We start from the raw sequence: 15,746 nt of genomic DNA on the forward strand, positions 1-15,746 counted from the left end.
TCAGTAAGCGTAACGGGGAGCGTCTGCGCATGTGCAAACCGGAAATTCAGAGACGGACCAAGATGGCTTCGTCCATGGGGGGAATGTTTCCTGGCCAACAGCCGCCCGGGACTCATCCTGTCGGGGTTCCTGGTGGACCGGGTCAGCCCGGTTTACTGCCTGGCGGTTCTGCTAACAGAGCCCAGGGAAACAACACTTTGGTGGATGATTTGGAAGCTTCCTTTGAGGTAGGAGGTGACCATCATGCTAATGTTGCTACCAGCTAATCCCTTCCTTTGTCTAACGTTATGCAATTTAATTGCGGCTACCAAAGTCGTATAAATAAAATATTTGACATACATGTACCCGTAATTGCTTGCATAACGACTTTCTAGCTATAAGAAACTATTGTCTACATTAAAAGAAGGGTCTGAGCCTAGCCAGATGCTCAGCCCATCGTGTCATCACACTGTTTCTTACTTTCTTACTTACAGGCTTGTTTTGCTTCCTTGGTAAGCCAAGACTACGTAAACGGAACAGACCAAGAGGAAATCAGAACTGGTAAGAAAACGATTGTTACTTTCAGTGGGTTAAAACGAGCTCTCCATGGGCATATTCGTACAAATGTAGCTTGTTTGATGTAAACGTTGTAACGTTACTGTTTAGCAACGTGTCCCTGTGTCTGTTTGTCAAAGGGGTGGACCAGTGCATCCAGAAGTTCCTGGACGTGGCTAGACAGACAGAATGTTTTTTCTTACAGAAAAGGCTTCAGCTGTCTGTACAGAAGCCAGAACAAGTTGTCAAAGAGGTAACATCCATAACCGCTTCCGTAGTTGGGTGTACAAAGGTCTGCTTACTAAATGGTAGACATCGTGAAGACATGAACCTCACTTTTAGTGGATAGTTGCATCTAAAATACATTATTTCCAAAAAATTACAACATTGTTTAGTTTAAGTGAGTTCAACTTGATTCTCAATTTCTTATGTAGTGCCAAATTGAGCTGTGCTCACATTTAATCGTTCTATCTTTTCCTGTGTATTCTATGCACCATTCCGCCAATGTGTTTTCACCACCATCGTCCACTTCCTCCCTGGTAGGACGTCTCTGAGCTCAAAAACGAGCTCTTGAGGAAGGAGTCGCTGGTCCAGAAGCACCAGTCCAAGCTCCACCACTGGCAGCAGGTGCTAGAGGATGTGAGTGTCCAACATCGCAAGCCCACAGACCTTCCTCCTCCTGGGCCACTGGCGTTCCTGGAGCAGGCCTCTGCCAGCCTCCCTCCAGCCCCGCTCAAGCCAAACTGACACTTACACAGATGTAGTTGTATATGCTTATTTTGCAGTCCCCATTGTGTAAACCTATGTTGGAATTAGAGAATGTGTGGGATTATTGCTCTTTTGACGTCATCCAATAACATTTTTTTCTAAAATTGTGAAGTATTTTTTTATTTGTAAATATTGTATGTGACCATTTCTTGAGGGTGACATGAAAAATAAAAGATATTTTTTATGTTAATGACGGCTTCATCGTGCATCGGCAGTTTTCAATGAGTCGAGAGACCACTGCTGCTTTGCCACGAGTCTTTATTCTGTGCGGGAACACAATACTATACGAAATTCAACAGTGCTTTCCGTCTCACACTGCTCTCTCCAGCAGGGCAATTTTCCGAAAGAGGATGGCGTGAAGTAACCAGGACCCAACGTATTGAAATAAAAGTTTTCAAAACAAATATACATTCATACATAAAGTAGCCTACATAATAATAAATTAAAGGAATATAAGGATTATTGTCGAAATATAACATAACTAATACACCGGTTACATTAAGCTTATTCCTTCCTTTACTCAACAATTATTTACACAATCAACCATTTCAGAAGTCTTGATCTCCAAATAAATACACTTTAATGAATGGCAGTTTAAACATCAGTTTAGTTGCATGGTAGTTAATACAGAATGTATTATCAGCTGGGGTTATAGATTCAACTTGAATGCTTTCTTTTTCATGAGCTGAAGCTTCATAACTTCACATAATTTACATTGAAATCTAACATAATGTAATAAACATCCGTCGGCGTGTGTAATAATGAATGGCTCCCGGGCGCTGCAGTGAGTATCGACCCAGTGCCCAGCCAGTCTTCCACAGCTAGAGGGAGACAGTCTTTTCCTCTCCCCCAGATCAGCCACTCAGAGGAACGTCTTTGCCGAGTAGTCCTTGTTCGTAGGGTTTAATCAGTAAAAGGAAAATAACAGGTAGCGCCATCCGCCGCTTTATTTCCCCGTGGCCAAATTTGCATCTGAAGGATTACAATCCCACCGCTTGGCCACGACATATGTGACTATCTGCGCCTTTCGACAGACAGAAAAAAACAGACAACACCCGCGTTTAGCTACAATGTGTGACTGAGTATCACCGCAAGCCAGCGAACTCGTGTGACACACCATCGAGAGGCAGCTGTTATGGGCTGAAGCCCGACTCAACAACTAAATCAATCGAGGTCGGGATTGGGTACACGCATCCTTAATAACGTCAACATTGTGGATATGGAATGGTGCATGCCAGTGCCCCAAGTTTACAGCCTCTGAAGAGCAGCGAGATCATGGAAATTCATCCTCTGTAAGTCACAAGAGTGTTGACGTTTCATAGTCGCTGGCTGAGTGACGATGCCGCATTGATAGAGCAGCTGGGCTGTGCAATTGTTTATGAGCATGACCATTAAGTGCCCCCTGGACACGCCAAATGCCTAGTAGTTTGTGTTGTAGATCGTTGTGGGTTTTGTATATCATGTAGGCTACATACGAGTGATTTTATGTGTTTATATTCATTTCCGCAATTGTGTTGCCCAACCGGCCTGAATATAATTTGTAGGTGGACAGAAAGTGAGGTAGTCACTTATGTAGAGGTGAATACTGTACAGGGGCATGACAATATTTCGTTGCCGAGCTCAGGGGTTTATTTAATGAGTTATTTAGTGTGTGTTTGTGTGCCAGAGCGGGGCCAGAGAATGCTTTGTGGTGGATTGTTTTGTGATTTGTCTTTGTGTATGCTGTCCCTGTTAGGGGTAGTAGACTTTGTCCACATCCTTTGGACAAAGAGGATGGCATAGAGAAGCAAGGTCCTGTCACTCTCAACCCCAGGCACATGCGAAAGGCCTTCAAAGTTATGAATGAGCTACGCAGGTATACCATTGTTTAATACCCCAAACAGCGATTGTATCTAACTAACCAACGATTGCAAAACTTTTGTGTTCCGATTTTTCATTTTATTTGTACTTTGAATACTTTTGTGCCTTCTTCCCGACGCTAGTCAGAGCCTGCTGTGCGATGTGACCATAGTAGCGGAGGACGTAGAGATCACTGCTCACAGGGTGGTCCTCGCTGCCGGGAGCCCCTACTTCCATGCTATGTTCACAGGTATGACAACAAACACCTGAATTCTAACCTTCATTTTGCGCTCTACACCTGTGATTCATGTTGTCGGAATCACAGCTGCTGCCTGTGATCTGTGATTCCCCTGTTTATGATTCCTTTATAAATTCCCCCGGATTAGGCCAAAGCACATTCTCTTGACGTGTGTGTCTGCAGGGGAAATGGCAGAGAGCAGGGCGAAGCGGGTGAGGATAAAAGAGATGGGGGGCTGGACACTTGGCCTGCTCATCGACTACATCTACACAGCGGAGATACAGGTCACGGAGGAGAATGTACAGGTGCGCACATGCAGCCTCCGCAGTGATTGCGTAAGGCCTACCTTTCAGTCCCATACAGAACTCACCTGGATGTGATTGGGGAAAAATGATGTGTTACGTCATCTGAAAGAATTATTCTTAAATGTTTATTCAAATGTGCCAGGGATATAACTAGCATGCTACACCTGTTTGCATCACTGACATGTGCATACAAGCAAATGTCAGAAAAAAAAAAGGTGTCCCATTTTGGACTACGTTCACAGGTAATATTTCCTGTTGCATTCCACTATACATGTTTATAAATGAATAAAAACCTTAAAGAAAAAAGAGTAACATTTCGAAACGAAACTTGATTACACATGCATTGTAGTTGAATGACAGACAACACATAAAATCACAGTGTTAGGATTACCCTAGCTTCCAACAAGTCTCCAGAGTTTTGACACCTCATCAAGAACGCATTGTTTGTCCCATGCTTTTGACTGTTGCCAAAATGATCCCATCTGGGATTGATTAAGTACATGCTCATCTTATCAGCGGTCAACAATGGACCACTTTGGTTCAGACACCCCTGTTGTTTCACTCACCACCCACATCACTCGGTACTCCAGTTTTAATCCTATACTGCCACCAAACTCAAACATTTGGCTTCATGCAGGAAACCTCTAGGTGTTCCTTTAATGACGTGTGTCTGTCTGTCTGTCTGCACATACGGATGGGACCCCAGGCCCTGCTTCCCGCTGCGGGCCTGCTGCAGCTGAGCGAGGTGAAGAAGGCCTGCTGTGACTTCCTGAGCTCCCAGCTCCACCCCTCCAACTGTTTGGGGATCCGGGCCTTCGCAGACCTGCACGCCTGCTGCCAACTCCTCACGCAGGCCAACAGTTACGCCGGTGAGTGTGGGCGCCGTGGAGAGACTGCCATGCGTTGGACCGGGTAGGGCAGGGTCGTTGGTTAGGTTTTAGACTCCAAGTTGAAAGGTAAAAAAGGTCATCTGTAAGGTAAAACTGGTTTTGGATAAAAGCGTCTGCTAAAAGAAAATGACTCAATGGTATTACTTAGGCTGAGGAATACATAAACAGGGTTGCAAGTCAAGAGAGAGGGAGAGGGAGATGAGGTGGAGTGACGTAGGAGATAACAAGAGTTTCTGGTTTCTGTGGACAGAGCAACACTTCCCCGAGGTGGTGGCCAGTGAAGAATTCCTGAACCTGGGCATGGAACAGGTGTCCAGCCTCATCGCCAGCGACAAGCTCACCATTCCTACTGAGGAGAAGGTAGGAGCAGCACACATCCCAGCGCATGCAAGCCTTTACAAGATCGTATATGAATTATATGAATACATGAATTAAATAAGGTGGCACTTGTTTGACCCCTGACCCGATAATCAGGTGCCCTAGCAGGAGGTACAGGAAAATAAAAATAAATAGAATGACAAGCTATTCTTCATAAGCAAAATAAATAATAAACACATGCAAAAATAATTATTACCGTCTACAATAACATTATTGACCGTAGGGAAAAAAATTAGGAAACGGGTTTTGTGAATGGAACTCAAATCAGTGTCTGCTTTAAAGTGTGTTTTATTTGCATGGTTGTTTAAGGTCTTTGAAGCGGTGATTGCTTGGGTCAATCATGATAAAGATGTTCGTCAGGAACACCTGGCTCAACTCATGGAGCACGTGCGCCTGCCGCTACTCTCCAGAGAATATCTGGTGCAGGTCAGTGTGTGTGGGCGTTGTAGTAGTGTTGTAGTAAAGACACTTCTTTGACGGTTGTTACCTTATTGCTGCTCTTCCTACATTGCAAACTCCATGCATGCCATTTGCTGGCCATTTGCTGGCGAGTTGTAGTTCTGTCAATGTAACATACATGTAGCTTATATTGATGTTCAATATGATCATTAATTCGCGTTTTGTATCTCTAAAAAAAATTCAGACAGTACTTTCTGTAGTCTTTACTTCTTCCTGTAGTTTGTGTATATGCAACTTTATCAGTTGTATTTATGTTTCAATGGTTTTGATTCAAAATGCTCTCTTTAATGGCGGTTTCCATTCTCTCCTTACTATTACCTATGCTAGAGGGTGGAGGAGGAGTCTCTGGTGAAGAACAGCAGTGCGTGTAAAGACTATCTGATCGAGGCCATGAAGTACCACCTGCTGCCGGCTGATCAGAGGGCCCTGATGAAGACCGCACGGACACAAATGAGGACCCCAGCCTGCTGCCCTAAGGTATGCCTGCCATAAAACCAGGCAATTATTTGCAGGGCTATTTGTTTTCCGGTTAAATCATTAAAATCAGCCTTCATCTCTGTGTATTCATGGTGTGTACATGTTTCTATTGGTTCCAGGTGATGGTGGTGGTGGGGGGCCAGGCTCCCAAGGCTATCCGGAGCGTTGAATGCTATGACTTTGAGGAGCAGCGGTGGTACCAGGTGGCTGAACTCCCAACCAGGAGGTGCAGAGCAGGTAAGACAGCCAACGACACCACATGATACAACCAATGAATCAATGAACCAATGAGCTTCACCTTCAGGGTTACTTTACCTAGAGGGGTTGCATTCACTTTTCACACTTTGTTCATTTTTTCACCTGTTGATTTAGACACCTGCGTCACAAACTGCTGCTTATAGATTCTTGTTCTTTATACACGTGCATAAAAAGAGAATCCACGTCTTGCAGGGCTGCTCGATTATGGAAAATAAATCATAATCATGTTTATTTTGGTCAATATTGAAATCATAATTCTTCAAACTATAATTTTTTTGTGTGAAAACATGACGCATCTTTGCAGCATTTCTCTCCAAAAAACACTTTGTAACTGAGAACTTTGTAATTTCCCCTTAAAAAAAATACACAAAATGTTCACATTGAAAATAATGTCCAAATATGTATCCAGCAACACTTAATGAATAAAATAAATATACTTAAAACAATAACAGCCGTTTTAACTCGATTATATTCTTTTTTTTTTTATAATTTGACGCAAAAATCGCGATTCCAATTTGATTAAACGCACAGCCCTAACATCCGTCTACAAACGGTTTGAATCTTGTTGCCGAGTTGTGCAGTTCTTGTGCGTGACGTTGCACCTCTCCCTCCCCCCTTAGGCGTGGTGTACGTGGGCGGCTGCGTGTACGCGGTCGGGGGCTTCAACGGCTCTTTGCGCGTGCGGACGGTGGACTGCTACGACCCGGCGGCGGACCGCTGGACCTGCGTGAGCAGCATGCAGGACCGCCGCTCCACGCTGGGCGCCGCCGTGCTCAGCGGCCTGCTCTACGCCGTCGGGGGCTTCGACGGCAGCACCGGTAAGGCTAGGCCCTAGCCCGTGGATGTCCACAACGAGGCTTTTGTCACCGTAACCATGGAAACTTAAAAATGCATGGCAGCGGTTAGTGAGTTGATTCACCCCTATGATCTGTGACGGATGAACCGGCCTTACCCCTTACCCCTCAACTGGCTCACGGAATGCTATTGCTTTTTCCTTCGCGGCTTCATCATCAATGTGATGCATAAGTTAACCGTTCAACTCTTAACCATCCAAATGTATTATTCTATACAATGTTTCAAATTGTCTGAAAGGAAATGCTTCCATTGCCTCGGGTGGTCCTCACACACTAAGCCCCTTATTCCTCGTGCAGTTCGAGATCCTCACATGCCTGTGTTGTCCGCAGGGCTGTCCACCGTGGAGGCGTACAACTCCAAGACGGACGAGTGGTTCCACGTCTTGCCCATGAGCACCCGGAGGAGCAGTGTCGGCGTGGGCGTTGTCAACGGTGATCACATGACCCTTTTTTTTTTTTTTTTATAGCTTAGAAATAAGTAGGTCAAAGAACCGCCCTGTTTGTTTTGTGTCACTTACTCCAGGGGGATGGGATCGGTTCTGGGTTCGTACCCCATTGTCAACAGTGTAAGCCCTTACCCAACCTCGTACCTGCTTCTTAGCGAAGTCGTCGGTTTGTGTTTGGTTTCAATGTGTTAACGGGCTAACCTTTTTTGTGTTGAATGTGATTGTTTCCCGCAGGGATTCTGTATGCAGTGGGAGGGTATGACGGGGCCACCAGACAGTGTCTGAGTACAGTAGAGGCCTACAATCCAAACAGCAACACATGGAGCTACATCTCTGAGATGGGCACCCGGCGGAGTGGGGCAGGTACGCGTGTGCTTATTATCTCTACCTGTTAAAGGTGACATATTAAACCACCAGGTGTGTGATTACCCCTTACAAGCCGTTTTGAAGGACACGCCCTTAAGTGGGCACGTCCACCTATCCAGCACACATCTAGGTGACCACGCCCACTTGTAGATGTGTGCTGGATAGATGGACACGCCCGTATGATTTCAAAAGAGGCAGATTTTCCAAACGTCTTGCAACGGCTATTCAAACTCACACCTGGTGGTATAATCTGTCACCTTTTTAATAAAGTATCACAGTAGCAAAGTGAAATGGTCGTCAGAGTACACCTTTTGTGCAAGTTGTGATAAAATAAAAAAAGGATGTTTGCTAGATATAATTTTGACGTTGTTGTAATCATCAGATGAAGGGGAAACACGGAGCTAATGCACTGAAAAACCTGCAACGAAAAGGTGTGTTTCGTTTCCATGAGATGATGTAAAAGAAGTGCTCTCTGACCCCTCCAGGCGTGGGCGTGTTGAAGGGGCTGCTGTACGCGGTGGGGGGTCACGACGGCCCGCTGGTGAGGAAGAGCTGCGAGGTGTTTGACCCGGCCACCAACGGCTGGCGCCAGGTGGCCGACATGAACATGTGCCGCCGCAACGCAGGTGAGAGCGGCTGCGACGGCGAGTGGAAGAATAAAGGACACGCCAACAATGAACAGCCTTCCTTGATCTAGGAGGAAAATCCTAAGAGTGTGTGTGTGTGTGTGTGTGTTTGTGTGTGTATGTGTGTGTGTGTGTGTGTCCAGGCGTGTGTATGGTGAACAACCTACTGTACGTGGTGGGCGGCGATGACGGCAGCTGTAACCTTGCGTCCGTGGAGTTCTACAACCCTGCCTCCGACAAGTGGACTCTACTGGCGGCCTGCATGAGCACCGGACGCAGCTATGCAGGTTTGTGTGTGTAAACATCCCGCCTGTTGTCATGGCCATTGTTAAAGCACCAGAGATTGTGCAGTACTTTTTTTTTTTACTGCTGAGGCAGCGTGTGTGTTTGTGTTTGACAATGGGATGGAATTATTCTTTTTTCTTTTTCTTTTCTTTCTTTTACATTTCGCACATAGGGAACATTTTCCCAACTTTTGTGAATACATTTATGAGAATACTTTGCATGCTTTAAACCTGCGCTGGATAACTTTTCTCATAATTCTTAAATATCTGAACTCAAAATTGCGGAAAAAAAACTAGTTTTAATGAGGTCCACTGTGGGAATATCCTCGGAAACTGATAGCTCGAACTGTAACTACAACTCAAGCCACTAGAGGCCGCCAAAAACGTACATGGCGCAGGCTGAAGTACGACCAGTTTATCCCCTAAATGCATGTTATTGTTTCCTAGGAGTGACGGTGATCGACAAGCCCTTATGACTGCCTCAGGGGCCATCTTGTTGATTTTGAGCAGTCGTCTGCTGAACACCCATCTTGGATCCGTCTTCGACGCCAGAGCTTGGACCTGAGGCTGCCTCAACGGGCCCTGCCAGAAAATGAGCAAATGATGATGAAGCTGATGAGGATGATCATGAAGATGAAGATTAATGCACTTAAGAAACGGGGGAGGAACTCAACAACTGGGAGATGTTAAAACCGTGTTTTTAATCCTCTCGTGGCTAAACAAGCGACAGCGAACTGGAGTCGAACCAGTTTTAAGAACCACTACAACCGCAACGGTGTTGGATTGCTACTGAAGAAGAGCTGTTGTAACTATAACATTAAGGGTCTTCTCTTTTTTTTGTTTTTCGTCTTATCGTTGCTGAAACGGCAGGAAGTTCCCTAATTAGGTATTTTCCTTTTGAGAATAGAACAGTGAGGGGAGCATTATGAATGGAACGCCTTTAACTTTTTTTTATCATGCCAAGAAATGTATGGTTAAGTTTGTATAGTGACTAAATGGGTGCTCAACGTGTAAGCATGTGTGCGCGTGCTTGCGTGTGTGCGTGTGTGCGTGTGTGTGTGTGTGTGTGTGTGTGTGTGTGTGTGTGTGTGTGTGTGCGCGTGTGCGCGCCTTTCGCTTGCGCATGTGAGCATGTACCGTATGTGTGTGCGCCGCTCATCACAGCCGTGCACCTGCAAGTCTCGCGCGTGGCGACGCCTGGTCGACGCACGGGGTCGCGACCTCTGCACTCTGAGCTCCGACCTTTTACAGTGTTCTCGTATGTGGCTGTCCCTAAAGTGGCTGAATGTGTTTTTTTATTACACCTGAGTTACCCAAACCCTCCTAGCGTCCTATGTTGTTGTTGCTCCCAGTGTGCTATTATGGGCCCAAGTGCCAAACGGGGACTTATTGAGTTTACCTGCCAAGGATCTAGGGGATGTTTACTTGATGGTAGCCGGTGTCATTAGCACACCAGTCTGCATGATTCCAGCACAGCCTGTGGAAAGTGATTGTAAAAGAGACATTGTATGCTTTCTTTGGGGTTGGGCGGGGGGGGGATGGTATGTTTGGGGAAATAAAAGGCTTTTATTGCGATATCTGTATGGAAACACAGTATGTTCGTGGGACCGAAGAAAAGACAGAGGGAGAAACTGTTGACGAGCGTTTCCAACAGTTTATTTATTTATTAGTGTTTTACTGTCACTTGGCAGAACTCTCCGTTGTGGTTGTGACCACTGATCACAGCAAGTTAAATATGGGCTGAACTCCATGCATGGTCCTGACCTTTAACCTCTCAAACCCACCCGGTTAACCCCCCCTCCAACTTCTCCCACCATCCCCTATCCCCTCTGTTATAGCAAGCCTATTAACTACTGCACACCCTGACTCGACATGAATGTGCCAACTTTAATATTGCTCTTTATTTCTGTCGTTCTTTATTATTCTCTTTCTCTACTACTCACAACATCGTCTTATCTCCCTCTCTCTCTCTCTCTCTTTTCTGGAAAGTGACCAAACGACTTGATTTTTCAGTTTTTTGCTCTAATATTTAAAGTTGCTACGATGTTGATTAATATCGCTGTCTCTTGTCAGAGGAATGTTATGTAGGCTAATGATCTTTGAAATGTTTCACAACATGTTTTATATTATCATTAATAAATATGCTTCTTGTATTTAAACGTGAAAGTATGCCTCTTTAAATTTTGCAGAAATATTAAAACGTTTTAACATAAGGAGTTGTTATCATTACTGTAATTGATAGTGTACTATCGTTGGAAAAGAATTATATTTGTTTCGTTATTACATAAGTGTGTCACCTACATCTATGAGTCAATGCAAGGAACCACCTTATTCCTAACGCCATGTGTTCTATACAACCTTTTCTAAGTTATGAAAGCTGTCCGAAGCTTTCATTGGTCGTTGCTCTAGAAACTCTCCCTCTCACTATCATCAGTCCATTCCGTTGGCCAATCACATTGCGTAAGGGGCACATTCTGCCTCTTGACGTCAGTCTCCTGTTTTCTCCGCCAATCAGCGATTAGACTGCTTCTGTACTTGACTCGTTCGGCCGTCTCGAGATCAGGTAGACGGAAGGAGAGGCGCTAAGGTAAGAACCATTTTCTATAATGAACGATATTAACTTCGTTAAGTGTTAGATAACCACTTGCACGCTATAATGAGTCGAATTATTCGATGAAAACATCAGGTCGGCAAAGCACCGACAAGCACCCGCCATTTAGTTCTGAATGATGCAAATACCAAACGGGGCTTTTGCTGTCATTACCTTCGAAAACTGCAATCTTCACACCTTTTCACTTATTACCAAATGCGGCATTAAGAACGTAGCTTCATTTAAAAGTTGATCATACGAAGGTAATATCTTTGGCCCCATTTAATTGCATTAGTAGGCACGAAACAATAAATGATGTATTCTAGCAATATAAAAACGAAAAGGAAGATGTTCAAGGATCATTATATTAAACACGATTCACGAACTGAAAGAAAATAGTAACATCAAGCATCTAATAATGTGTAAGGACCTTGAGAATGAACCACCACGACCGTTGTAAATACAGCAATACAACGGCAGAATCAAGATTGAGTCCAGGGATGCTTAGCCTTATTATAGTCAAAAGTGAACATCTGCTTGATAATGGATGTAACGTTGGCTGGCCTATTATGTGAAGAGGTGAAAAAAAACTTTTTTTTATCGATCAATATTTACCCTGGTTATAGTTCACACAAATAATGTTGTTTTCAATCTAGATTCAAGGAAATATATCCATCACATAGAAAATGTCTCTACAAAAATATGTCTTCAAGTTAGAAGGAATACTTCGCAACATCGGAAAAAAATTATTGATATCAATGTGGGGTGATGTGAGATCGTCTGCAGGATCGTGTCAGGGGCCTATACCTGCTTTTCTATGTCAAACTTGGAGGGATTTAACCTAACAATGTTTCTATGATGTAAAAAAAATAAGTAAGTCAAATACCGAACATTATAATCAAAATAGGCCTACATAGACTGCCGGGAGGAGATAAGGACCCCTGACACGATCTCACATCAAACCACAGTATCAACTGCTTTATAAACGAACATTGATACATTTTTTATTTCAAATAATATGTTCGGACTAGGTAATGCATGCTAACCTTTATGAGACGTTGTTGTACTGACATGGATGGATATATTTACTTAAAACTATTGAGAGAGCATCACTATTTTTTTATTGATATTATAAATCAATCAAAACAAAACTAAAACATGTTGCTTGATTCTTTCTTCACTGCTTCACATGAAACCAGCTGCATTAATAAAAAAACAGTCATGCAAACGAGACTTTCTACTCATCTCGAGTTTAAAGAGAGATTCAAAGCACTGGTCTTAACAAGGCCATAGATAGATTATTAAAGTAATTTCATCCTGTAACATAACGGCTAGCTCATGTATTTATGATGCGGATGTATACCTGAACACTGAAACACCACCCATCTCCGCAGGGCTACCCCCACCCACACAAGTGATCCAACATGGAGGTTAACGGCACAGTGAACATCCTGGGCTCTGCGTACATGGCGGTGGAGTACGCAGACGCCATGCTACCGGAGAACCCCTTCCAGCCCTCCCTGAAGCACGCCTGGACCTACATGATGGACAACTACACCAAGTTCCAGATCGCCACCTGGGGTTCCCTGTTCGTCCACGAGTTCATCTACTTCTCCTTCTGCCTCCCCGGATTCCTCTTCCAGTTCCTCCCCTTCATGCAGCGATACAAGATCCAGCAGGTGTGTGCATGTGTGTGAGTGTGTGTGTGTTGAGATGTTGTTTTTATATTCACCCCCCCCCCCCCCATTTGACTGCATATTGTTGTCTACAAGTCTGTTCAAATGAAGATATGATACGATGATATCATGACTAGAGATAGGCTTATAATCATCCCAGATGGGAAATGTGGTTGTCACGGCAGTACAGGACAGTCATAATAATTAGAAAAGAATAACAATGTAAAATCATTATTTCGATCTGCCCAATATGAAATACCTTCCATATCAAGTGTTAAGGGTCATAACCCAGTATGCTAACCATTGTGTGTGTGTGTGTGTGTGTGTGTGTGTGTGTGTGTGTGTGTGTGTGTGTGTGTGTGTGTGTGTGTGTGTGTGTATTCTCCAGGACAAGCCAGAGACGTGGGAGAAACAGTGGCGATGCTTCAAGATGCTTCTCTTCAACCACTTCTGCATCCAGCTGCCCCTGATCTGTGGAACGTACTACTTCACCGAGTTCTTCAACATCCCGTACCACTGGGAGGCCATGCCCCGTTGGTGAGCGGCCACACACTAGGGCTGTCACTTTTTATTCGAAGTTCGAATATTCGTTCGAAGGTGGGGTGAAAAGTTCGAATTCGAAGTGTAATTCTCCATTCGAACTGTAAAAATGCGCTATAAAGAAGAGAGCGGCGAGTGGCTTTTCCTCAATAAAGCGGCCCTCCTGGATCCCCGCTTCTCCCGGTTAGTCCACCTTTCCCCTGCACAGAAACATCTCGTGACTGAAAGCCTCTCACACGAGCTCATTGAAACGGAGACCGACACTGATCGCACACGACAGGGAGAAAAGTCCGCTGCTGCGCTGGGCGCGATGGGCAGCCTGTAGCGGCTGCAGCTGCAGCGGTAACGGAGAGCTGCGAGACTACTTGTAATTTTCTTTACAAGTACAAAAGAGCAGCATGCCGTGTTGGAGGTCGGCCTCACAGATTGTTCGTTTATATAGGCTGTGTGTGCCATGGACGACATGCGCTCCGCATATCGCGCTCCGAGCAGTTATTGTTAATGCGTAAAAGACAGCCGCACTTGTGTGTCGGAGCTTCCTCTTGTTGTGTTTACAAATGTGTTATCAAAGATGTGTTTTTATCCTGTGCTGTTATGAATTCAGTAGGTATACGTGATTTCCACAAGAAATAAAAAGAAACACGACAACAGTTGTTGTCGTGTTTCTTTTTTCTTTTTCTTTTTTATAGTTCTATGGGGGGGGGGGGGGGGGGGGGGGGGGGGGGGGGGGGGGGGGGGGTCGAATGTATTCGAATGTATTCGAATTAATTATGGACATTCGAAATTCGTTCGAATTTCATTTTTGGAAAAAGTGACAGCCCTACCACACACACACACCCCACGTGTTACGCTAAGAGACACCTTCAAATGCTACGCAGGGATCCCATGGTGAGGATGGAAAGGAACTAAATAACATTACCTTTGTAGATTTACATTTATTCAGACAAGGTTGTACCATAGCCTGCTGGTGCTGTGTGAGTAATTCGTCGGCTGGTTTTGTGTGGAGCTCAGGTAGCAACCATTTAAATAATTTATTGGTCGTAGCTCATTGATTGGTCGTAGCTCATTGGCTGAACCCAGTTGAAAGCTGTGTTTAAACATACATTTGTGATAGCGTATGTTTTTATTAAGCTATAAACAATTGGTTGTGGTTATCTGTTCAACAGGTCTATCTTTTTATTTTATATGTTTTTATTTTATGGAAGTAGGAGCTTTAATAACCATAACTGTGTAACTCTCTCTCTCTCTCTCTCCTCTCTCTCTCACCTCTCTCTCCTCTCTCTCTCTCTCTCTCTCTCTCTCTCTCTCTCTCTCTCTCTCTCTCTCTCTCTCTCTCTCTCTCTCTCTCTCTCTCTCTCTCTCTCTCCTCTCTCTCTCTCCTCTCTCTCTCTCTCTCTCTCTCTCTCTCTCTCTCTCTCTCCTCTCTCTCTCTCTCTCTCTCTCTCTCTCTCTCTAGGCCCGTCCTTCTAGCCAGTGTTTGGGTTGTGCTGTGGTCGAGGACACTTGGCACTACTTCCTTCACCGACTGCTGCACCACCGCAAGCTCTACAAGCACATCCACAAGGTCCACCACGAGTTCACAGTGAGTAACACAGACACAGATAAACACGCACACACACGCACAAGCACACGCACACACCCAGACAGGCGCATAAACACACACACACACACACACACACACCACACACACACACACACACACACACACCACACACACACACACACACACACACCACACACCGAGGATCAACAGTCGTGACAAGACTGTGTGTCAAACCATATGCACAGTTCCCATGCACAGATATGCACATACTCCCTTGGATAGTTGTAATTCTTTTGAAAGGGCAAAGCAATCGATGGTGTACCAAAGTTCACATTGTCTTAATTGATGACCAGACACACAGTAAGATGCACGAGCAGCCGCAGTCATACAAACAAACACCAAACACAATTAATCAAAGGGTGGTTACAACGCAAGTTCAGTGGTGTCGCATCGTGGTGTGACCCTGTGTGTGGCGTCCGTCCCCAGGCTCCGTTCGGCATGCAGGCTGAGTACGCCCACCAGCTGAGACCCTGATACTGGGCTCCGGGTTCTTCATCGGCATCATGCTCTTCTGTAACCACGTCAGCATGCTGTGGGCCTGGGTGGCCTGCCGCCTGTTGGAGACATCGACGTGCACAGGTGAGACACGCCCGGTCGACACCTGAGATAAGAAAC

General features: G+C 44.9%; 3 protein-coding genes across 3 annotated transcripts; all 3 read left to right on the forward strand.

The window, feature by feature from the left end:
- The first annotated feature begins 14 nt into the window (after nt 1-14).
- med28 (mediator complex subunit 28) lies at nt 15-1,492 on the forward strand. The gene is made up of 4 exons (XM_060047680.1): nt 15-227; nt 474-540; nt 675-787; nt 1,078-1,492. Exons 1-4 carry the CDS (start codon nt 30-32, stop codon nt 1,279-1,281), a joined length of 582 nt encoding a protein of 193 aa, XP_059903663.1. The 5' UTR covers nt 15-29; the 3' UTR covers nt 1,282-1,492.
- A 651-nt stretch (nt 1,493-2,143) lies between these two features.
- Nucleotides 2,144-10,935, forward strand: klhl2 (kelch-like family member 2). Its single transcript, XM_060047681.1, has 15 exons — nt 2,144-2,594; nt 3,038-3,157; nt 3,285-3,391; nt 3,563-3,684; nt 4,391-4,553; nt 4,825-4,934; nt 5,262-5,378; nt 5,739-5,888; nt 6,008-6,125; nt 6,767-6,964; nt 7,331-7,432; nt 7,681-7,809; nt 8,298-8,438; nt 8,582-8,725; nt 9,170-10,935. Exons 1-15 carry the CDS (start codon nt 2,527-2,529, stop codon nt 9,196-9,198), a joined length of 1,818 nt encoding a protein of 605 aa, XP_059903664.1. The 5' UTR covers nt 2,144-2,526; the 3' UTR covers nt 9,199-10,935.
- A 215-nt stretch (nt 10,936-11,150) lies between these two features.
- On the forward strand, nt 11,151-15,740 carry msmo1 (methylsterol monooxygenase 1). The gene is given in 7 exon segments (XM_060047683.1): nt 11,151-11,309; nt 12,707-12,991; nt 13,377-13,525; nt 14,985-14,995; nt 14,998-15,110; nt 15,558-15,588; nt 15,591-15,740. Coding segments are annotated over 6 exon segments (705 nt in total). The 5' UTR covers nt 11,151-11,309; nt 12,707-12,736; the 3' UTR covers nt 15,737-15,740.
- Nucleotides 15,741-15,746: the final 6 nt, after the last annotated feature.

The sequence above is a fragment of the Gadus macrocephalus genome, chromosome 3, assembly GCF_031168955.1.
Source record: "Gadus macrocephalus chromosome 3, ASM3116895v1".
NCBI lineage: Eukaryota > Metazoa > Chordata > Actinopteri > Gadiformes > Gadidae > Gadus > Gadus macrocephalus.